Source organism: Hypanus sabinus, chromosome 31 (genome assembly GCF_030144855.1).
Source record: "Hypanus sabinus isolate sHypSab1 chromosome 31, sHypSab1.hap1, whole genome shotgun sequence".
In the NCBI taxonomy this organism is placed as follows: domain Eukaryota; kingdom Metazoa; phylum Chordata; class Chondrichthyes; order Myliobatiformes; family Dasyatidae; genus Hypanus; species Hypanus sabinus.
The window spans coordinates 35,741,696-35,758,031 of NC_082736.1; the positions used below are offsets into that span (position 1 = coordinate 35,741,696).

At 55.8% G+C, this 16,336-nt stretch overlaps 1 protein-coding gene across 4 annotated transcripts in view; it reads right to left on the bottom strand.

Moving 5' to 3' along the window:
* LOC132384086 (calpain-1 catalytic subunit-like) overlaps positions 1-16,336 on the bottom strand; it is a 108,060-nt gene that overhangs the window by 50,319 nt on the left and 41,405 nt on the right. For all 4 annotated transcript variants that reach the window (XM_059955418.1, XM_059955416.1, XM_059955419.1 and 1 more), the window contains 7 exons: positions 12,555-12,857; positions 11,218-11,287; positions 4,647-4,765; positions 4,157-4,269; positions 1,994-2,162; positions 1,403-1,486; positions 923-1,008 (listed from right to left, as the gene is read on the bottom strand). In XM_059955418.1, coding sequence (XP_059811401.1) covers positions 923-1,008; positions 1,403-1,486; positions 1,994-2,162; positions 4,157-4,269; positions 4,647-4,765; positions 11,218-11,287; positions 12,555-12,794 — 881 coding nt within the window. In that variant the 5' untranslated portion in view covers positions 12,795-12,857. The remainder of the gene's footprint in view (positions 1-922; positions 1,009-1,402; positions 1,487-1,993; positions 2,163-4,156; positions 4,270-4,646; positions 4,766-11,217; positions 11,288-12,554; positions 12,858-16,336) is intronic.

A 16,336-nucleotide genomic window follows, 5' to 3' on the forward strand; every position in this document is an offset into this window, starting at 1 on the left:
GGTGAGGGGGAAGGTGGGTGGGTGGGGGAGAGGGCGGATGAAGTGAGACACTGGGAGGTGATGGGTGAGACCGGGTGAGGGGGAAGGTGGGTGGGTGGGGGAGAGGGGGATGAAGTGAGACACTGGGAGGTGATGGGTGATACCAGGTGAGGGGGGAAGGTGGGTGGGTGGGGGAGAGGGGGGATGAAGTGAGACACTGGGAGGTGATAGGTGAGACCAGGTGAGGGGAAGGTGGGTGGGGGAGAGGGGGGATGTAGTGAGACACTGGGAGGTGATAGGTGAGACCAGGTGAGGGGGAAGGTGGGTGGGTGGATGGGGGAGAGGGGGGATGAAGTGAGACACTGGGAGGTGATAGGTGAGACCAGGTGAGGGGGAAGGTGGGTGGGTGGGGGAGAGGGGGGATGAAGTGAGACACTGTGTGGTGATAGGTGAGACCAGGTGAGGAGGAAGGTGGGTGGGTGGGGGAGAGGGGGGATGAAGTGAGACACTGGGAGGTGATAGGTGAGACCAGGTGAGGGGGGAAGGTGGGTGGGTGGGGGAGAGGGGGGATGAAGTGAGACACTGGGAGGTGATAGGTGAGACCAGGTGAGGGGGAAGGTGGGTGGGTGGGGGAGAGAGGGGGATGAAGTGAGACACTGGGAGGTGATAGGTGAGACCAGGTGAGGGGGAAGGTGGGTGGGTGGGGGAGAGGGGGGATGAAGTGAGACACTGGAAGGTGATAGGTGAGACCAGGTGAGGGGGAAGGTGGGTGGGTGGGAGAGGGGCGGGAATGAAGTGAGACACTGGGAGGTGATGGGTGAGACCGGGTGAGGGGGAAAGTCGGTGGGGTGATGCATTTCCTCTGGCTGTGTGTGGTCATTGCTCATCCGGGTACCACACTGGGTAGGGAGGGGGCCGCGCTTGGGAGGGGAGGCGCACCCACCTGTCACTCCAGGGTCCAGTCCACTCCACCTCACCCCAGGGATTTCGAAGACGGACCAGTTTCACCAGGCCTCCTCGACACAGTACCTACCAGGGGCAGGGGGGTGGGGGGTGTGGGAAGGAGATGGGAAGACAGGGAGGAGGGAGGGGAGAGAGTGCGAAAGGTCGGGATAAATCATTCCCAGTAAACAGCGGGTGGGAAGACCGTCGAGTTTCTCGGGATACTCAGTGCGAATGTGTGAGAGAGCGTGTGTGTGAGGGTGTGGCTCAGTACGAGTGTACAGGTGTGTGCGTGAGAGAGAGTGCTCGCGTGAGCGTTTGTCTGTGTGTTTGTACCTGTGCGTATGCGCGTGAGTGTGTGTCTGTGTGTTTGTACCCATGCGTACGCGTGTTTGCGTTTGTGACCGTGTGTGCGCGCTCGAGTGCGAGGGAGTGAGACTTCCTGCGCCAGTATCCATGGTGACCGTGGACGCTGCCTCACCTCCTTGGCGCCGGTCAGTGAGTAGGCGTGACCTTTGACCAGCTTCTTGAAGGTCACGGCCTCCCTGTCGAACATGCTGCTGATCTGTGTGGAGAGCAGAGGGGTCACACACTGACCAACACGGAGTGTGAGAGGGATGGGCAGTGAGGGAGCGGAGGAAAGAGAATATCACCAGGAGGGGAAGTGAGGAGGGAGCATCTCACAGTGGGAAGTATGAGGAATGTCTCGCAGTGGTAGGGAGATTTGAGGTAGTAATGACTCACCGCGGGAGGGAGAAATGAGGAAAGAGCGTCTGTCCGCGAGCGAGAGAGGTGATAGGGGACCCTCTCACCACGAGAGGGAGAATTGAGGAGTGAGTGGCTCACAGCGGGAGGGAGAAGTGAAAAAAGAGTGTCTTGCTGCAAGGGAGAGAAATGAGGGGGGGCCCTTCACCGCGAGAGGCAGAACTGAGGGGGGACCCTCTCACGAGAGGGAGAATTGAGGGGGGACCCTCTCACGAGAGGGAGAATAGAGGGAGCCCCTCGTCATGGGAGAGGCAAGGAGGGAGCGTTTTGTCGGGGTGGGCAAAGGGGGGGATTGGGTAGAACTCACGTCAATGGAACAGCCCAGTAATGAACCGCGCTCAAGCGCCCTCTGGATGATTCCGTAGAGGTTGGCAGGTGACTTGTGAAGGTCGTACATCTCAGTCACCCCTCCTGTGAAATCCTCAAAACCCTCTGAGGTGCTGCCTCCTGAGAGTGACTCATAACATCCATTCAACCTGGAGAGAGGGGGCAACGGGGGAGAGTAGTGAGTGGGAAGAGTTTAGTGAGGGGAAGAGTTAGTGGGGGAAGGGGTAGTGAGGAGGAGGGGGCAGAGAGGGGGAAAGGGGGAGGGGGAGGGAGAGGGGGGCAACGGGGGAGAGTAGTGAGCGGGGAAGAGTTAGTGAGGGGAAGAGTTAGTGAGGGGGAGGGGGCAGAGAGGGGGAAAGGGGGAGAGAGGGGGAGAGTAGTAAGGGGGAAGAGTTAGTGGGGGAAGGGGTAGTGAGGGGGAGGGGGCAGAGAGGGGGAAAGGGGGAGAGAGGGGGAGAGTAGTAAGGGGGAAGAGTTAGTGGGGGAAGGGGTAGTGAGGGGGAGGGGGCAGAGAGGGGGAAGGGGGAGAGAGGGGGAGAGTAGTAAGGGGGAAGAGTTAGTGGGGGAAGGGGTAGTGAGGGGGAGGGGGCAGAGAGGGGGAAAGGGGGAGAGAGGGGAGAGTAGTAAGGGGGAAGAGTTAGTGGGGGAAGGGGTAGTGAGGAGGAGGGGAGGCAGAGAGGGGGAAAGGGGGAGGGGAGGAGGGGAGGGGGCAGAGAGGGGAAAGGGGGAGGGGAGGAGAGGAGAGGGGAGGGGCAGAGAGGGGAAAGGGGGGAGGGGAGGAGAGGGGAGGGGCAGAGAGGGGGGAAGGGGGAGGGGAGGAGAGGAGAGGGGAGGGGCAGAGAGGGGGAAGGGGGGAGGGGAGGAGAGGAGAGGGGGGGGCAGAGAGGGGGAAGGGGGGAGGGGAGGAGGAGGGGCAGAGAGGGGGAAGGGGGGGAGGGGAGGAGAGGAGAGGGGAGGGGCAGAGAGGGGGAAGGGGGAGGGGAGGAGAGGGGAGGGGAAAGAGAGCCTTTTTGAGCAGGTTGCTCTGGAGCTTATTGCGGATGAGGGTTGAAAATGAGGCTTGAGGGATGAGTACGGAGTGTTGAGGGTGAAGGGCCACCAATGTTCATTCACCTGGTGAGGATCAAGGTTGAGGTTTGTCATTGAGGGTTGAGTGTTGAGGGATGAGGTCTGAGGGACTGAGGCTGGGTGAGGAGGGTGGAGTATTGGGAGTGGAGTGGAGCTGCCAAACACTCACCTTCGTGGGCTGTCTCGAGGAGGGTGTTCCAGAACTCGTTGGGAGTGAGGGTTGAGGTTCGAGGAGGGGTGGAGGGTCAAGTGTTGCAGGTTGAGTGCTGATAATTGAGGAGTAGGGGCTGAGGGAAGACGGTTGAGGATCTGAGGCATTGAGGATGGACAGCTGCCAATGGACACACACTGCATCAGCTTTCCCGTTGAGGGATGGAGAGTGGACACTCACTTGGCACAGGCTCTCCAGAACTCATTGTGGGTGAGGATTGAGGAATTGAGGGTTGACGGAAGAGTTGAGAGTTTTATGGTGGAAGGCCGCCAGGGCACACTCACTGACGTAAGTTTTCAAACAGGGTCGAGAGAAGGGTTAAGCACGAGAGTTGAGGGATTGAGTGTTGAGGATGAAAGTTGAGGGAATGAGGGTTGAGGGCGGAAGGGTGCTAGTGGACACTCACTCGGTGTAAACCCTCCCATGGAGGGAGCTCCAGAATTCATTATGGGTGAAGGTTGATATCAGGGGTTTGAGTGTGGAGGGATTGTGTATTGAGGGATGAGGATTGAGGGACTGATGGTGGAGGTGAGGGAGGGCATGTGTTGAAGGTAGAAAGGCACCAGCAAACAATTGGCATCACTCTCCTGAGGAGGGCACTCCAGAATCCATTGTGGGTTAAGGTCTAGATAGAGGGATTGTTGATGGATGAGTTTGAGGGATTAGGATGGAGGGTGAGGGAGGTTGAGTGTTGAGAGTGGAGGGATGAGGGGTGAGGGTGCATGTAGAGGGTGGAGGGGCACTAACTTGGCTTTCTCAAGGTGGGAGCTCGAGAGTCATCGTGAGTGAGGGTTGAGGTTGACGTTGAGGCTTGAATATTGAGGGAAGAGGGTTGAAGGAGGTTGAGGGTGGAGGGACACTCACTTGGCGTAGGCCTTCTCGAGGAGGGCGCTCCAGAACTCATTGTGGTCAGGTCCGTCTTTCACCGGGAGGCGGTCATCAATCACCACGTCCACCCACTCCCCGAACTGCCAGAACTGTGACAGAGGTACACCGTCACCGACCTGCCCTCATCCCTCCCCTCATCCCTCACCTACTCTCCCTTCATCCCTCTCCTACCCTCCCCTCAACCACGCCCACCCACTCCCCGAACTGCCAGAACTGTGAGAGAGGAACGCCATCTCTCAGTGACCCTCCGCCCTCCCTCACTTGTTCTTTATCACCCTCCCATCCCGGATCCCTCAGCGCTGCACACCCCCTCGTGAAGCCCCTCCTCACACACTGCCCCCGGTGATACCCACTCCCCCTCGCCCCGTGTTCCAGAAAGAGGAAGATCCACATTACTGCTGGAGAAACCCTACAGACTTCCCTCCCCCTGCGGGCCCTCGGCCCACCCTCCCCTCGCCCCGCGTACCTGGAAGTGGAAGATCCCACAGTAATGGTGCTGGAACCCCTGTCCGTGCGGAACCACGCGCTGCAGAACCTTCTCGTTCAGGGTGAGCGAGGCGATGGCGGCCAGCAGCCAGCAGTCCCCTGGGGAGGGGGGACAAGGGGACAGTCAGATCGGTCCCCTGGGGTGGGAGGACAAGGGATCAGTCGGATCGGTCCCCTGGGGAGGGGGGACAAGGGGACAGTCAGATCGGTCCCCTGGGGAGGGGGGACAAGGGGACAGTCAGATCAGTCCCCTGGGGAGGGGGGACAAGGGGACAGTCAGATCGGTCCCCTGGGGAGGGGGGACAAGGGGACAGTCAGATCGGTCCCCTGGGGTGGGGGGACAAGGGGACAGTCAGATCCGTCCCCTGGGGTGGGGGGACAAGGGGACAGTCAGATCACTTCCCTGGGGAGGGGGAACAAGGGGACAGTCAGATCGGTCCCCTGGGGAGGGGGGACAAGGGGACAGTCAGATCCGTCCCCTGGGGAGGGGGGACAAGGGGACAGTCAGATCGGCCCGCTGGGGTGGGGGGACAAGGGGACAGTCTGATCCATCCCCTGGGGAGGGGGGACAAGGGGACAGTCAGATCGGTCCCCTGGGGTGGGGGGACAAGGGGACAGTCAGATCACTTCCCTGGGGAGGGGGGACAAGGGGACAGTCAGATCGGTCCCCTGGGGAGGGGGACAAGGGGACAGTCAGATCCGTCCCCTGGGGAGGGGGGACAAGGGGACAGTCAGATCAGTCCCCTGGGGAGGGGGACAAGGGGACAGTCAGATCGGTCCCCTGGGGTGGGGGGACAAGGGGACAGTCTAATCGGTCCTCTGGGGTGGGGGGACAAGGGGACAGTCTGATCCATCCCCTGGGGAGGGGGGACAAGGGGACAGTCAGATCACTTCCCTGGGGAGGGGGGACAAGGGGACAGTCAGATCACTTCCCTGGGGAGGGGGGACAAGGGGACAGTCAGATCGGTCCCCTGGGGAGGGGGGACAAGGGGACAGTCAGATCGGTCCCCTGGGGTGGGGGGACAAGGGGACAGTCAGATCGGTCCCCTGGGGTGGGGGGACAAGGGGACAGTCAGATCAGTCCCCTGGGGTGGGGGGACAAGGGGACAGTCAGATCACTTCCCTGGGGAGGGGGGACAAGGGGACAGTCAGATCCATCCCCTGGGGAGGGGGGACAAGGGGACAGTCAGATCACTTCCCTGGGGAGGGGGGACAAGGGGACAGTCTGATCCATCCCCTGGGGAGGGGGGACAAGGGGACAGTCAGATCGGTCCCCTGGGGAGGGGGGACAAGGGGACAGTCTGATCCATCCCCTGGGGAGGGGGGACAAGGGGACAGTCTGATCCATCCCTGGGGAGGGGGGACAAGGGGACAGTCAGATCGGTCCCCTGGGGAGGGGGGACAAGGGGACAGTCAGATCGGTCCCCTGGGGTGGGGGGACAAGGGGACAGTCTGATCCATCCCCTGGGGTGGGGGGACAAGGGGACAGTCAGATCGGCCCGCTGGGGTGGGGGGACAAGGGGACAATCTGATCCATCCCCTGGGGAGGGGGGACAAGGGGACAGTCAGATCGGTCCCCTGGGGTGGGGGGACAAGGGGACAGTCAGATCACTTCCCTGGGGAGGGGGAACAAGGGGACAGTCAGATCGGTCCCCTGGGGAGGGGGGACAAGGGGACAGTCAGATCCGTCCCCTGGGGAGGGGGGACAAGGGGACAGTCAGATCGGCCCGCTGGGGTGGGGGGACAAGGGGACAGTCTGATCCATCCCTGGGGAGGGGGGACAAGGGGACAGTCAGATCGGTCCCCTGGGGTGGGGGGACAAGGGGACAGTCAGATCACTTCCCTGGGGAGGGGGGACAAGGGGACAGTCAGATCGGTCCCCTGGGGAGGGGGGACAAGGGGACAGTCAGATCGGTCACCTGGGGAGGGGGGACAAGGGGACAGTCAGATCCGTCCCCTGGGGTGGGAGGACAAGGGATCAGTCGGATCAGTCCCCTGGGGAGGGGGGACAAGGGGACAGTCAGATCAGTCCCCTGGTGTGGGAGGACAAGGGATCAGTCGGATCAGTCCCCTGGGGAGGGGGGACAAGGGGACAGTCAGATCAGTCCCCTGGGGAGGGGAGATGGGGGGGGGGAGTCAGATCAGTCCCCTGGGGTGGGGAGATGCGGGGGGAGTCAGATCAGTCCCCTGGGGAGGGGAGATGGGGGGAAGTCAGAACAGTCCCCTGGGGTGGGGGGACAAGGGGACAGTCGGATTAGTCCCCTGGGGAGGGGAGATGGGGGGGAGTCAGATCAGTCCCCTGGGGTGGGGGGATGGGCGGGAGTCAGATCAGTCCCCTGGGGTGGGGGGGGAGTCAGATCAGTCCCCTGGGGTGGGGAGATGAGGAACAGTTTCAGATCAGTCCCCTGGGGTGGGGAGACAAGGGGACAGAGAGAGATTGGTTTCCTGGGGTGGGGGGACAAGGGGGGAGTGAAATCGGTCCCCTGCGGTGAGGAGACGAGGGGACAAAGTGAGGTGAGTCCCCTGGGGAAGACAACATATCCTGGGTGTTGGGGACACTGAGGTTTCTCTCAAACTCTCAAAGTGACCCCTTTTCTCTCTCAACTTGCACCATTAAGTGCTGTTTATTTCCGACATGCAAGTTCTGTGTAACTTGTGCTGATATCACTTTATGTCCTCCGTCTTGGCATTGTTGCTACAAGAAGCAAATGTTGATAGCATTTCCATGTCAGGTTTGTCTGTCCTTCAACTTGAAATCAGAGACGACTTGGGCACTGACTCATTCCAAGAATTCCAGGCTGTCGTAACAAGGTTAACGCAGTAATTGTGGTGAATTTTAATCCACGTCTAGCCTTTCCAAAATTAAATTAGCAGTGACCATGCATTCATAGAGTACACAACTCCATTAGGCATAGGACAGAATTAGGCCATTCAGCCCATCATGTCTGCTCCACCATTCCTCGTGCCTGCTTTATTATCCCATCCTCCTGCCTTCCCCCGTAACCTTTGACACCCTGACTAATCAGGAACCTATCGACTTCCACTTTAAATATATCCAGTGACTTGGCCTCCAGAGTTGTCTATGGCAATGAATTTCACAGGTTTCCTGCTTTCTGGCTGAAGAAATTCCTCACACATCTCTGTTCTAAACGGACACCCCTCTAGTCTCAGTGTGCCCTCTGGTCCTAGACTCCCCCACTATAGGAAACATCCCCCACATCCACTCTATCTGTGTCCTCTGGTCCTAGACTCCCCCACTATAGGAAACATCCCCCACATCCACTCTATCTGTGCCCTCTGGTCCTAGACTCCCCCACCATAGGAAACATCCTCTCCACATCCACTCTATCTGTGTCCTCTGGTCCTAGACTCCCCCACTATAGGAAACATCCTCTCCACATCCACTCTATCTGTGTCCTCTGGTCCTAGACTCCCCGACTATAGGAAACATCCTCTCCACATCCGCTCTATCTGTGTCCTCTGGTCCTAGACTCCCCCACTACAGGAAACATTCTCTCCACATCCACTCTATCTGTGTCCTCTGGTCCTAGACTCCCCCACTATGGGAAACATCCTCTCCTCATCCACTCTATCTGTGTCCTCTGGTCCTAGACTCCCCCACTATGGGAAACATCCTCTCCACATCCACTCTATCTGTGTCCTCTGGTCCTAGACTCCCCCACTATAGGAAACATCCTCTCCACATCCACTCTATCTTTGTCCTCTGGTCCTAGACTCCCCCACTATGGGAAACATCCTCTCCACATCCACTCTATCTGTGTCCTCTGGTCCTAGACTCCCCCACTATAGGAAACATCCTCTCCACATCCACTCTATCTGTGTCCTCTGGTCCTAGACTCCCCCACTATAGGAAACATCCTCTCCACATCCGCTCTATCTGTGTCCTCTGGTCCTAGACTCCCCCACTACAGGAAACATTCTCTCCACATCCACTCTATCTGTGTCCTCTGGTCCTAGACTCCCCCACTATGGGAAACATCCTCTCCTCATCCACTCTATCTGTGTCCTCTGGTCCTAGACTCCCCCACTATGGGAAACATCCTCTCCACATCCACTCTATCTGTGTCCTCTGGTCCTAGACTCCCCCACTATAGGAAACATCCTCTCCACATCCACTCTATCTTTGTCCTCTGGTCCTAGACTCCCCCACTATGGGAAACATCCTCTCCACATCCACTCTATCTGTGTCCTCTGGTCCTAGACTCCCCCACTATGGGAAACATCCTCTACACATCCACTCTATCTGTGTCCTCTGGTCCTAGACTCCCCCACTATGGGAAACATCCTCTCCACATCCACTCTATCTAAGTCCTCTGGTCCTAGACTCCCCCACTATAGGAAACATCCTCTCCACATCCACTCTACCTGTGTCCTCTGGTCCTAGACTCCCCCACTATGGGAAACATCCTCTCCACATCCACTCTATCTGTGTCCTCTGGTCCTAGACTCCCCCACTATGGGAAACATCCTCTCCACATCCACTCTATCTAAGTCCTCTGGTCCTAGACTCCCCACTATAGGAAACATCCTCTCCACATCCACTCTATCTGTGCCCTCTGGTCCTAGACTCCCCCACTGTTGGAAACATCCTCTCCACATCCACTCTATCTGTGCCCTCTGGTCCTAGACCCTCCCACTATAGGAAACAACCTCTCCACATCCTCTCTATCTGTGTCCTCTGGTCCTAGACTCCCCCACTATAGGAAACATCCTCTCCACATCCAATCTATCTGTTTCCTCTGGTCCTAGACTCCCCCACTATAGGAAACATCCTCTCCACATCCACTCTACCTGTGTCCTCTGGTCCTAGACTCCCCCACTATAGGAAACATCCTATCCACATCCACTCTATCTGTGTCCTCTGGTCCTAGACTCCCCCACTACTGGAAACATCCTCTCCACATCCACTCTATCAGTGTCCTCCGGTCCTAGACTCCCCCAGTATAGGAAACATCCTCTCCACATCCACTCTATCTGTGCCCTCTGGTCCTAGACTCCCCCACTATAGGAAACATCCTCTCCACATCCACTCTATCTGTGTCCTCTGGTCCTAGACTCCCCCACTATAGGTAACATCCTCTCCACATCCACTCTATCTGTGTCCTCTGGTCCTAGACTCCCCCACTGTAGGAAACATCCTCTCCACATCCACTCTATCTGTATCCTCTGGTCCTAGACTCCCCCACTATAGGTAACATCCTCTCCACATCCACTCTATCTGTGTCCTCTGGTCCTAGACTCCCCCACCATAGGAAACATCCTCTCCACATCCACTCTATCTGTGTCCTCTGGTCCTAGACTCCCCCACTACAGGAAACATCCTCTCCACATCCTCTCTATCTGTGTCCTCTGGTCCTAGACTCCCCCACTGTAGGAAACATCCTCTCCACATCCTCTCTATCTGTATCCTCTGGTCCTAGACTCCCCCACTACAGGAAACATCCTCTCCACATCCTCTCTATCTGTGTCCTCTGGTCCTAGACTCCCCCACGATAGGAAACATCCTCTCCACATCCATTCTATCTGTGTCTTCTGGTCCTAGACTCCCCCACTACAGGAAACATCCTCTCCACATCCTCTCTATCTGTGTCCTCTGGTCCTAGACTCCCCCACGATAGGAAACATCCTCTCCACATCCACTCTATCTGTGTCCTCTGGTCCTAGACTCCCCCACCATAGGAAACATCCTCTCCACATCCACTCTATCTGTGTCCTCTGGTCCTAGACTCCCCCACTACAGGAAACATCCTCTCCACATCCTCTCTATCTGTGTCCTCTGGTCCTAGACTCCCCCACTGTAGGAAACATCCTCTCCACATCCTCTCTATCTGTATCCTCTGGTCCTAGACTCCCCCACTACAGGAAACATCCTCTCCACATCCTCTCTATCTGTGTCCTCTGGTCCTAGACTCCCCCACGATAGGAAACATCCTCTCCACATCCATTCTATCTGTGTCTTCTGGTCCTAGACTCCCCCACTACAGGAAACATCCTCTCCACATCCTCTCTATCTGTGTCCTCTGGTCCTAGACTCCCCCACGATAGGAAACATCCTCTCCACATCCATTCTATCTGTGTCCTCTGGTCCTAGACTCCCCCACTATAGGAAACATCCTCTCCACATCCACTCAATCGAGGCCCTTCAATGTTCAGTAGGTTTCAATGAGGTTCTCCCCCTACCCCATTCTACTATACTCCATCAAGTCCAGGCCTGAAGCCAACAAATGCTCCACATATCTTAGCCCTTTCCTTCCTGGGAACACCCTTGTAAACTTCCTCTGGCCCCCCCCCCCCCTCCAGTGCCAGCACGTCCCTTCTTAGTTCAGGGCCCCAGAATTGCTCACAATTCTGTAAGTGTGGTCTGGACTCATCTTTAAGAGAAGAGTGTTTTCGATAGATTCCAATGAGATCCGCGCTCGTTCCTCTAAACGGACGCCCTACTGTCCTCAGGCTGTGCTCTCTAGGCCTGGACGCAGATGTGACGAAGGGGTGTAACCCAGGCCGAGGCAGGGCATCGGGCGGTGTCTTACCTAAGGCCCCCTGGCAGACGTCTGTCCGAGTCGCTCCGTCGATGATGAACCGGGGGTTGGTGCAGATCTCCTGCGAAAAGAAAGACACCACAGCTGTCTCACTGGCAGTCAACCAGAAGGCACGGCTGCCACCGCCTTTGGGCTCCCTTTCACAGACTCATCGCCGCTGGTGTTTCGGGCAGCCCTGTAGGCCTGTCGGCCCCGAACCAGGAGGACCGGTGGACCACTCCTAGTCTGACCTCTGCCCTTTGACCCTGGTTGGCGTGGGTGACCCTACCGAGTGCCAAAGTGTAAAGCCAACCTCGCTCTCCGGGTCACTGAGGGAGGCCAGCCTCCAGACCCTACGACAAGGTCGTGGACCTCTCGGAGGAGTCTTCATCTCATGCTCTCGATAATCATTGGGTTTTTTTTTTATCTTTTTGCATCGGCCTGCCCTGTTTGGCGCAGTCTTTCATTGACTCCGTTGAGTCTGCTTGTACTTACTGCGAATGCCGTCAAGGAAATGGATCTCCGGGCGGTATATGGTGGCGTGCGTGGACTTTGAGCTTTGGTCCCAACACCCTCACCCCCACACACTTCCCACCGCATCATCCCCCAGGGAGAACTCCGGGGCCTGGATCCGGCCCAGCAGGAATCACGTTTGGCATCACCGGGGTGCCTGGTGATGTTGTAAAAGATGTCGCTGAGGCCTAATCTGGAGCAGGGTCTGCAGTTCTGCTCACCTGCCGGCAGGAACAATTGAAAGGGTGCAGAGAAATTCCGCAGGGATATCCCCGGGACTCGACCTGAGTTTCAGGCGATGGTTTATTCCCTGGACTGTAGGGGAATGAGGGGAGATTTGACAAAATCATGAGGGATACAGAGTAAATACATGCCGGCTTTTTCCTCACTGAGGTTGGGTGGGACTACAATCAGAGGTCATGGGTTAAGGGTGAGAGGTGAAATGTTTGCGGAGAACCTGAGGGGGGAACTCGGAGAGGTGCGAGAGTGGAACGAGCTGTCGGCACAAGTGGTGGATGCAGTTTCGATGGCAACATTGGAGAGAAGTGTGGATGGGAGAGGTATGGAGGGCTATGGTCCTGATGTAGGATGTTGGGGCTAGGCAGATAAATAGTTCAGCAGAGACTAGATGGGCCGAAGGGCCGGTTTCTATGCTGCGGTGCTCTCTGACCCCACGACGTACATCGAGAAGTTCTAAACACAAGAGATTCTGCAGATGCTGGAAATTCAGAGCAAAGTACACACAAAATGCCAGTGGGCCACCACTCCCCGCGTGTGACCTGGACCGAACTGGGGAGGAGGAAGGTGCCGCGCTCCGATCTCCCAGTCACACTCACCCCAGGTCTCTTCCAGCGAATCCCAGACGTCTTCGACGACTTTGGTCCGAGCTCCTTGAACCCGATGATGGAGGGACCGGGGGGGAAGTGGACATCCTCGAACATCACCCCTCGGCTCAGGCAGTCATCGCGGAGAGTCTGAAAGTCCTGCCCCAGGTACTTGAAGGCCTGATCGTGCCTGCCCACCCCAAGTTCCTTCTGCCTCTGTCTGCAGACACGGCTGGCCATGCCGCAGTGCATCTCTGCGGTGAGACGGCGCGGGCGCAGGGCGGGAAACGGTGGTCAGCCACAGGCAGGTCCGAGCTGCGGGCAAGGTAAAATCAGACACGTCAATCCACGGGGTAAAGAGAGTCGCAGAGAAACACACACAATTCTTTTATATGCCTAAATAAAAAATATATTTCTATAAAAATCAAATCAAATCAAAATCAAGTTCAATTATCATTCAACCATACATGAATAAAACCAAATGAAACAGCGTTCCTCTGAGGCCGAGGTGCAAAACACGCACAGCATGTTTAAAATAGCTAGCAAATAAAAACAAGACGACTCTGAGTGAAGTGTTCCGCACGTTGATGGTACAGTTCCCGGCAGAGTCAATCCGGCCTGTTGTTCCACCGACTGAACACTGGAGGGCAGCGTGTAGCGGAGAGGCCGGCCCCCAACCGAGCACGACGCCACGCGGCACCTCCCCCAGCGTTCCCCTCACCTGGACCGCAGCAGCAGGCAAGCCCCTGGCTCGAGGCCTATGCAGCTTCCCCACCAAACAAGGGAAACAGACCTGCATCATCTCACATTGTCATTGTCTAACCAGTTCTTGCGATCGCCAGAGAAACGTCCCAGAAAACTGAGCTACGGTTACACTTCATGCTGCTTTCGCACACCAACTCCAAAAGCAGAAACACCCACGCTATTTTATTAACCAACATTTAAAAAGACATTTGCATAAAAAATATTTTGAGAACTATATAAGCATATAGTTAAAATCCTGAGGAACTTGGCTGGTAAGGCGGACAATGCCTATCTGTAACTCCCTGAGCTAGTGCACTAATCTTATTCAATCAGAATAAATTTTATTCATCATAACATTTACACTCAGAGCATCTCTATAAGCACAACAGGGCGAATCTCGAATTGACTGCGAGCACACTGGCTCGTTAATGCAAATGAGTAACCAGCCAAGCACGTGGCAGCATCTCAATGCATAAAAGCATGCAGACATGGCCGAGAGGTTCAGTTGTTCAGGCCAAACGTCAGACTGGGGAAGAAATGTGATCTCAGAGACTTTGACCGTGGAACGCTCACTGAAATCAGACGGGGTGGTTTGAGTATCTCAGAAGCTGCTGATCTCCTGGGATTTTCACACACAGCAGTCTCTGGCGTTTACAGAGGAAGGTACAAGAGAGAAAAACCCCCAGTGAGTGGCTGTTCTGTGGGTGAAAGTGCCTCGTTAATGAGAGAGGTCAGAGGAGAATGGCCAGACTGGTTCAAGCTGACAGGAAGGTGACAGTAACTCAAACAACCACACGTTACAACAGTGGTGTGCAGAAGAGCATCTCTGAACGCACAACACGCCGAACCTTGAAGTGGATGGGCTACAGCAGCAGATCACGGACATACACTCAGTGTCCACCGAGTGTTTATTCAGGGTGAGGGTCAGTCACTGTGTAACTGTACAGAGTCACTGTTTATACAGGGTGAGGGTCAGTCACCGTGTAACTGTACAGAGTCACTGTTTATTCAGAGTGAGGGTCAGTCACCGTGTAACTGTACAGAGTCACTGTTTATTCAGGGTGAGGGTCGCTCACTGTGTAACTGTACAGAGTCACTGTTTATACAGAGTGAGGGTCAGTCACCGTGTAACTGTACAGAGTCACTGTTTATACAGAGTGAGGGTCAGTCACCGTGTAACTGTACAGAGTCACTGTTTATACAGGGTGAGGGTCACTCACTGTGTAACTGTACAGAGTCACTGTTTATTCAGGGTGAGGGTCACTCACTGTGTAACTGTACAGAGTCACTGTGTATTCTGGGTGAGAGTCGCTTTGTAACTTTATAATGTCACTGTTTAGTTAAGAGACCGTCTTTCACTGTGACTGTATAGAGTCCTCATCTATTTCCAGGTGAGGTTCATTCTGTAACGTTACAAAGACACTGTTTGTTCAGGGTGAGAGTCACTGTGTAAACGTTGGATTAAAGATGACTTGTCACGTGTGCATCGAACAGTGAAACACATGCATGAATGACCAGCTCCATCCACAGGGATGTGTCACACACTCAGCTCAGCCACACGTCTTTGGAGGTCCGGGGGATCAGACAGAACATACAGGCTCGTCACAGGACACGATTTCCACCTGGCTGACTGACACGCCCACATTTACACAGGCTCAGTTAGGGAAATTTTACTTGAGGTCAGATCCAGCACTTCGCTTATCCAGCTCACAAGCTGTATAGGAGTTTTAAAAAGCCCCACAGTCCTCGCCAGGGGTGTGAAGCAAGGCACGGCCGGGGAAAGTGCAGCACGGGAGGGGCGGGAAGTGAGGGCACTTTCTGGAGGGAACTCCCAGGCTCAGGAGTGAGGACGGTGTGGCAGAAGGCAGAGTGGGTTGGAAGAGTTAGTCATGAGATTGGAATTGGAGATTTGCAGGGTGTGGCACACTGTTACACCAACAGCAGCCCAGGTTCAAATCCTGCCATTGTCCAAAATACCACAAGGCGTAGGAGCAGAATTAGGCCCAGAGCCTGCTCGTCATTTCATCATGGCTGATCCATTTCCCTCTCAGCCCCAATCTCCTGCCTTCTCCCCATATTCCCTCATGCCCTGACTAATCTTGAACCTATTAACTTCCTGAAATTGACCCACTGACTTGGCCTCCACAGTCACCCACGGCAACGAATTCACCAGATTCACCACTCTCCAGCTAAAGAAATTCCTCCTCATCTCCATTCTAAACAGAAGCCCTCTATTCTGAGGTTGTGTCCTCTGGTCCTAAACTCCCCAACATTGGAAACATCTTCTCCACATCCACTCTATCTGTGTCCTCTGGTCCTAGACTCCCCCACTATAGGAAACATCCTCTCCACATCCACTCTATCTGTGTCCTCTGGTCCTAGACGTCCCCACTGTAGGAGATATCCTCTCCGCATCCACTCCGTCTGTGTCCTCTGGTCCTAGACTCCCCCACTATAGGAAACATCCTGTCCACATCCACTCTATCTGTGTCCTCTGGTCCTAGACTCCCCCACTATAGGAAACATCCTCTCCACATCCACTCTATCTGTGTCCTCTGGTCCTGGACTCCCCCTCTATAGGAAACATCCTCTCCACATTCACTCTATCTGTGTCCTCTGGTCCTAGACTCCCCCACTATAGGAAACATCCTCTCCACATCCACTCTATCTGTGTCCTCTGGTCCTAGACTCCCCCACTATAGGAAACATCTTCTCCACATCCACTCTACCTGTGCCCTCTGGTCCTAGACTCCCCCACTATAGGAAACATCCTCTCCACATCCAATCTATCTGTGTCCTCTGGTCCTAGACTCCCCCACTATAGGAAACATCCACTCTATCTGTGCCCTCTGGTCCTAGACTCCCCCACTATAGGAAACATCCTCTCCACATCCACTCTATCTGTGTCCTCTGGTCCTAGACTCCCCCACTATAGGAAACATCCTCTCCACATCCACTCTATCTGTGTTCTCTGGTCCTAGACTCCCCCACTATAGGAAACATCCTCTCCACATCCACTCTATCTGTGTTCTCTGGTCCTAGACTCCCCC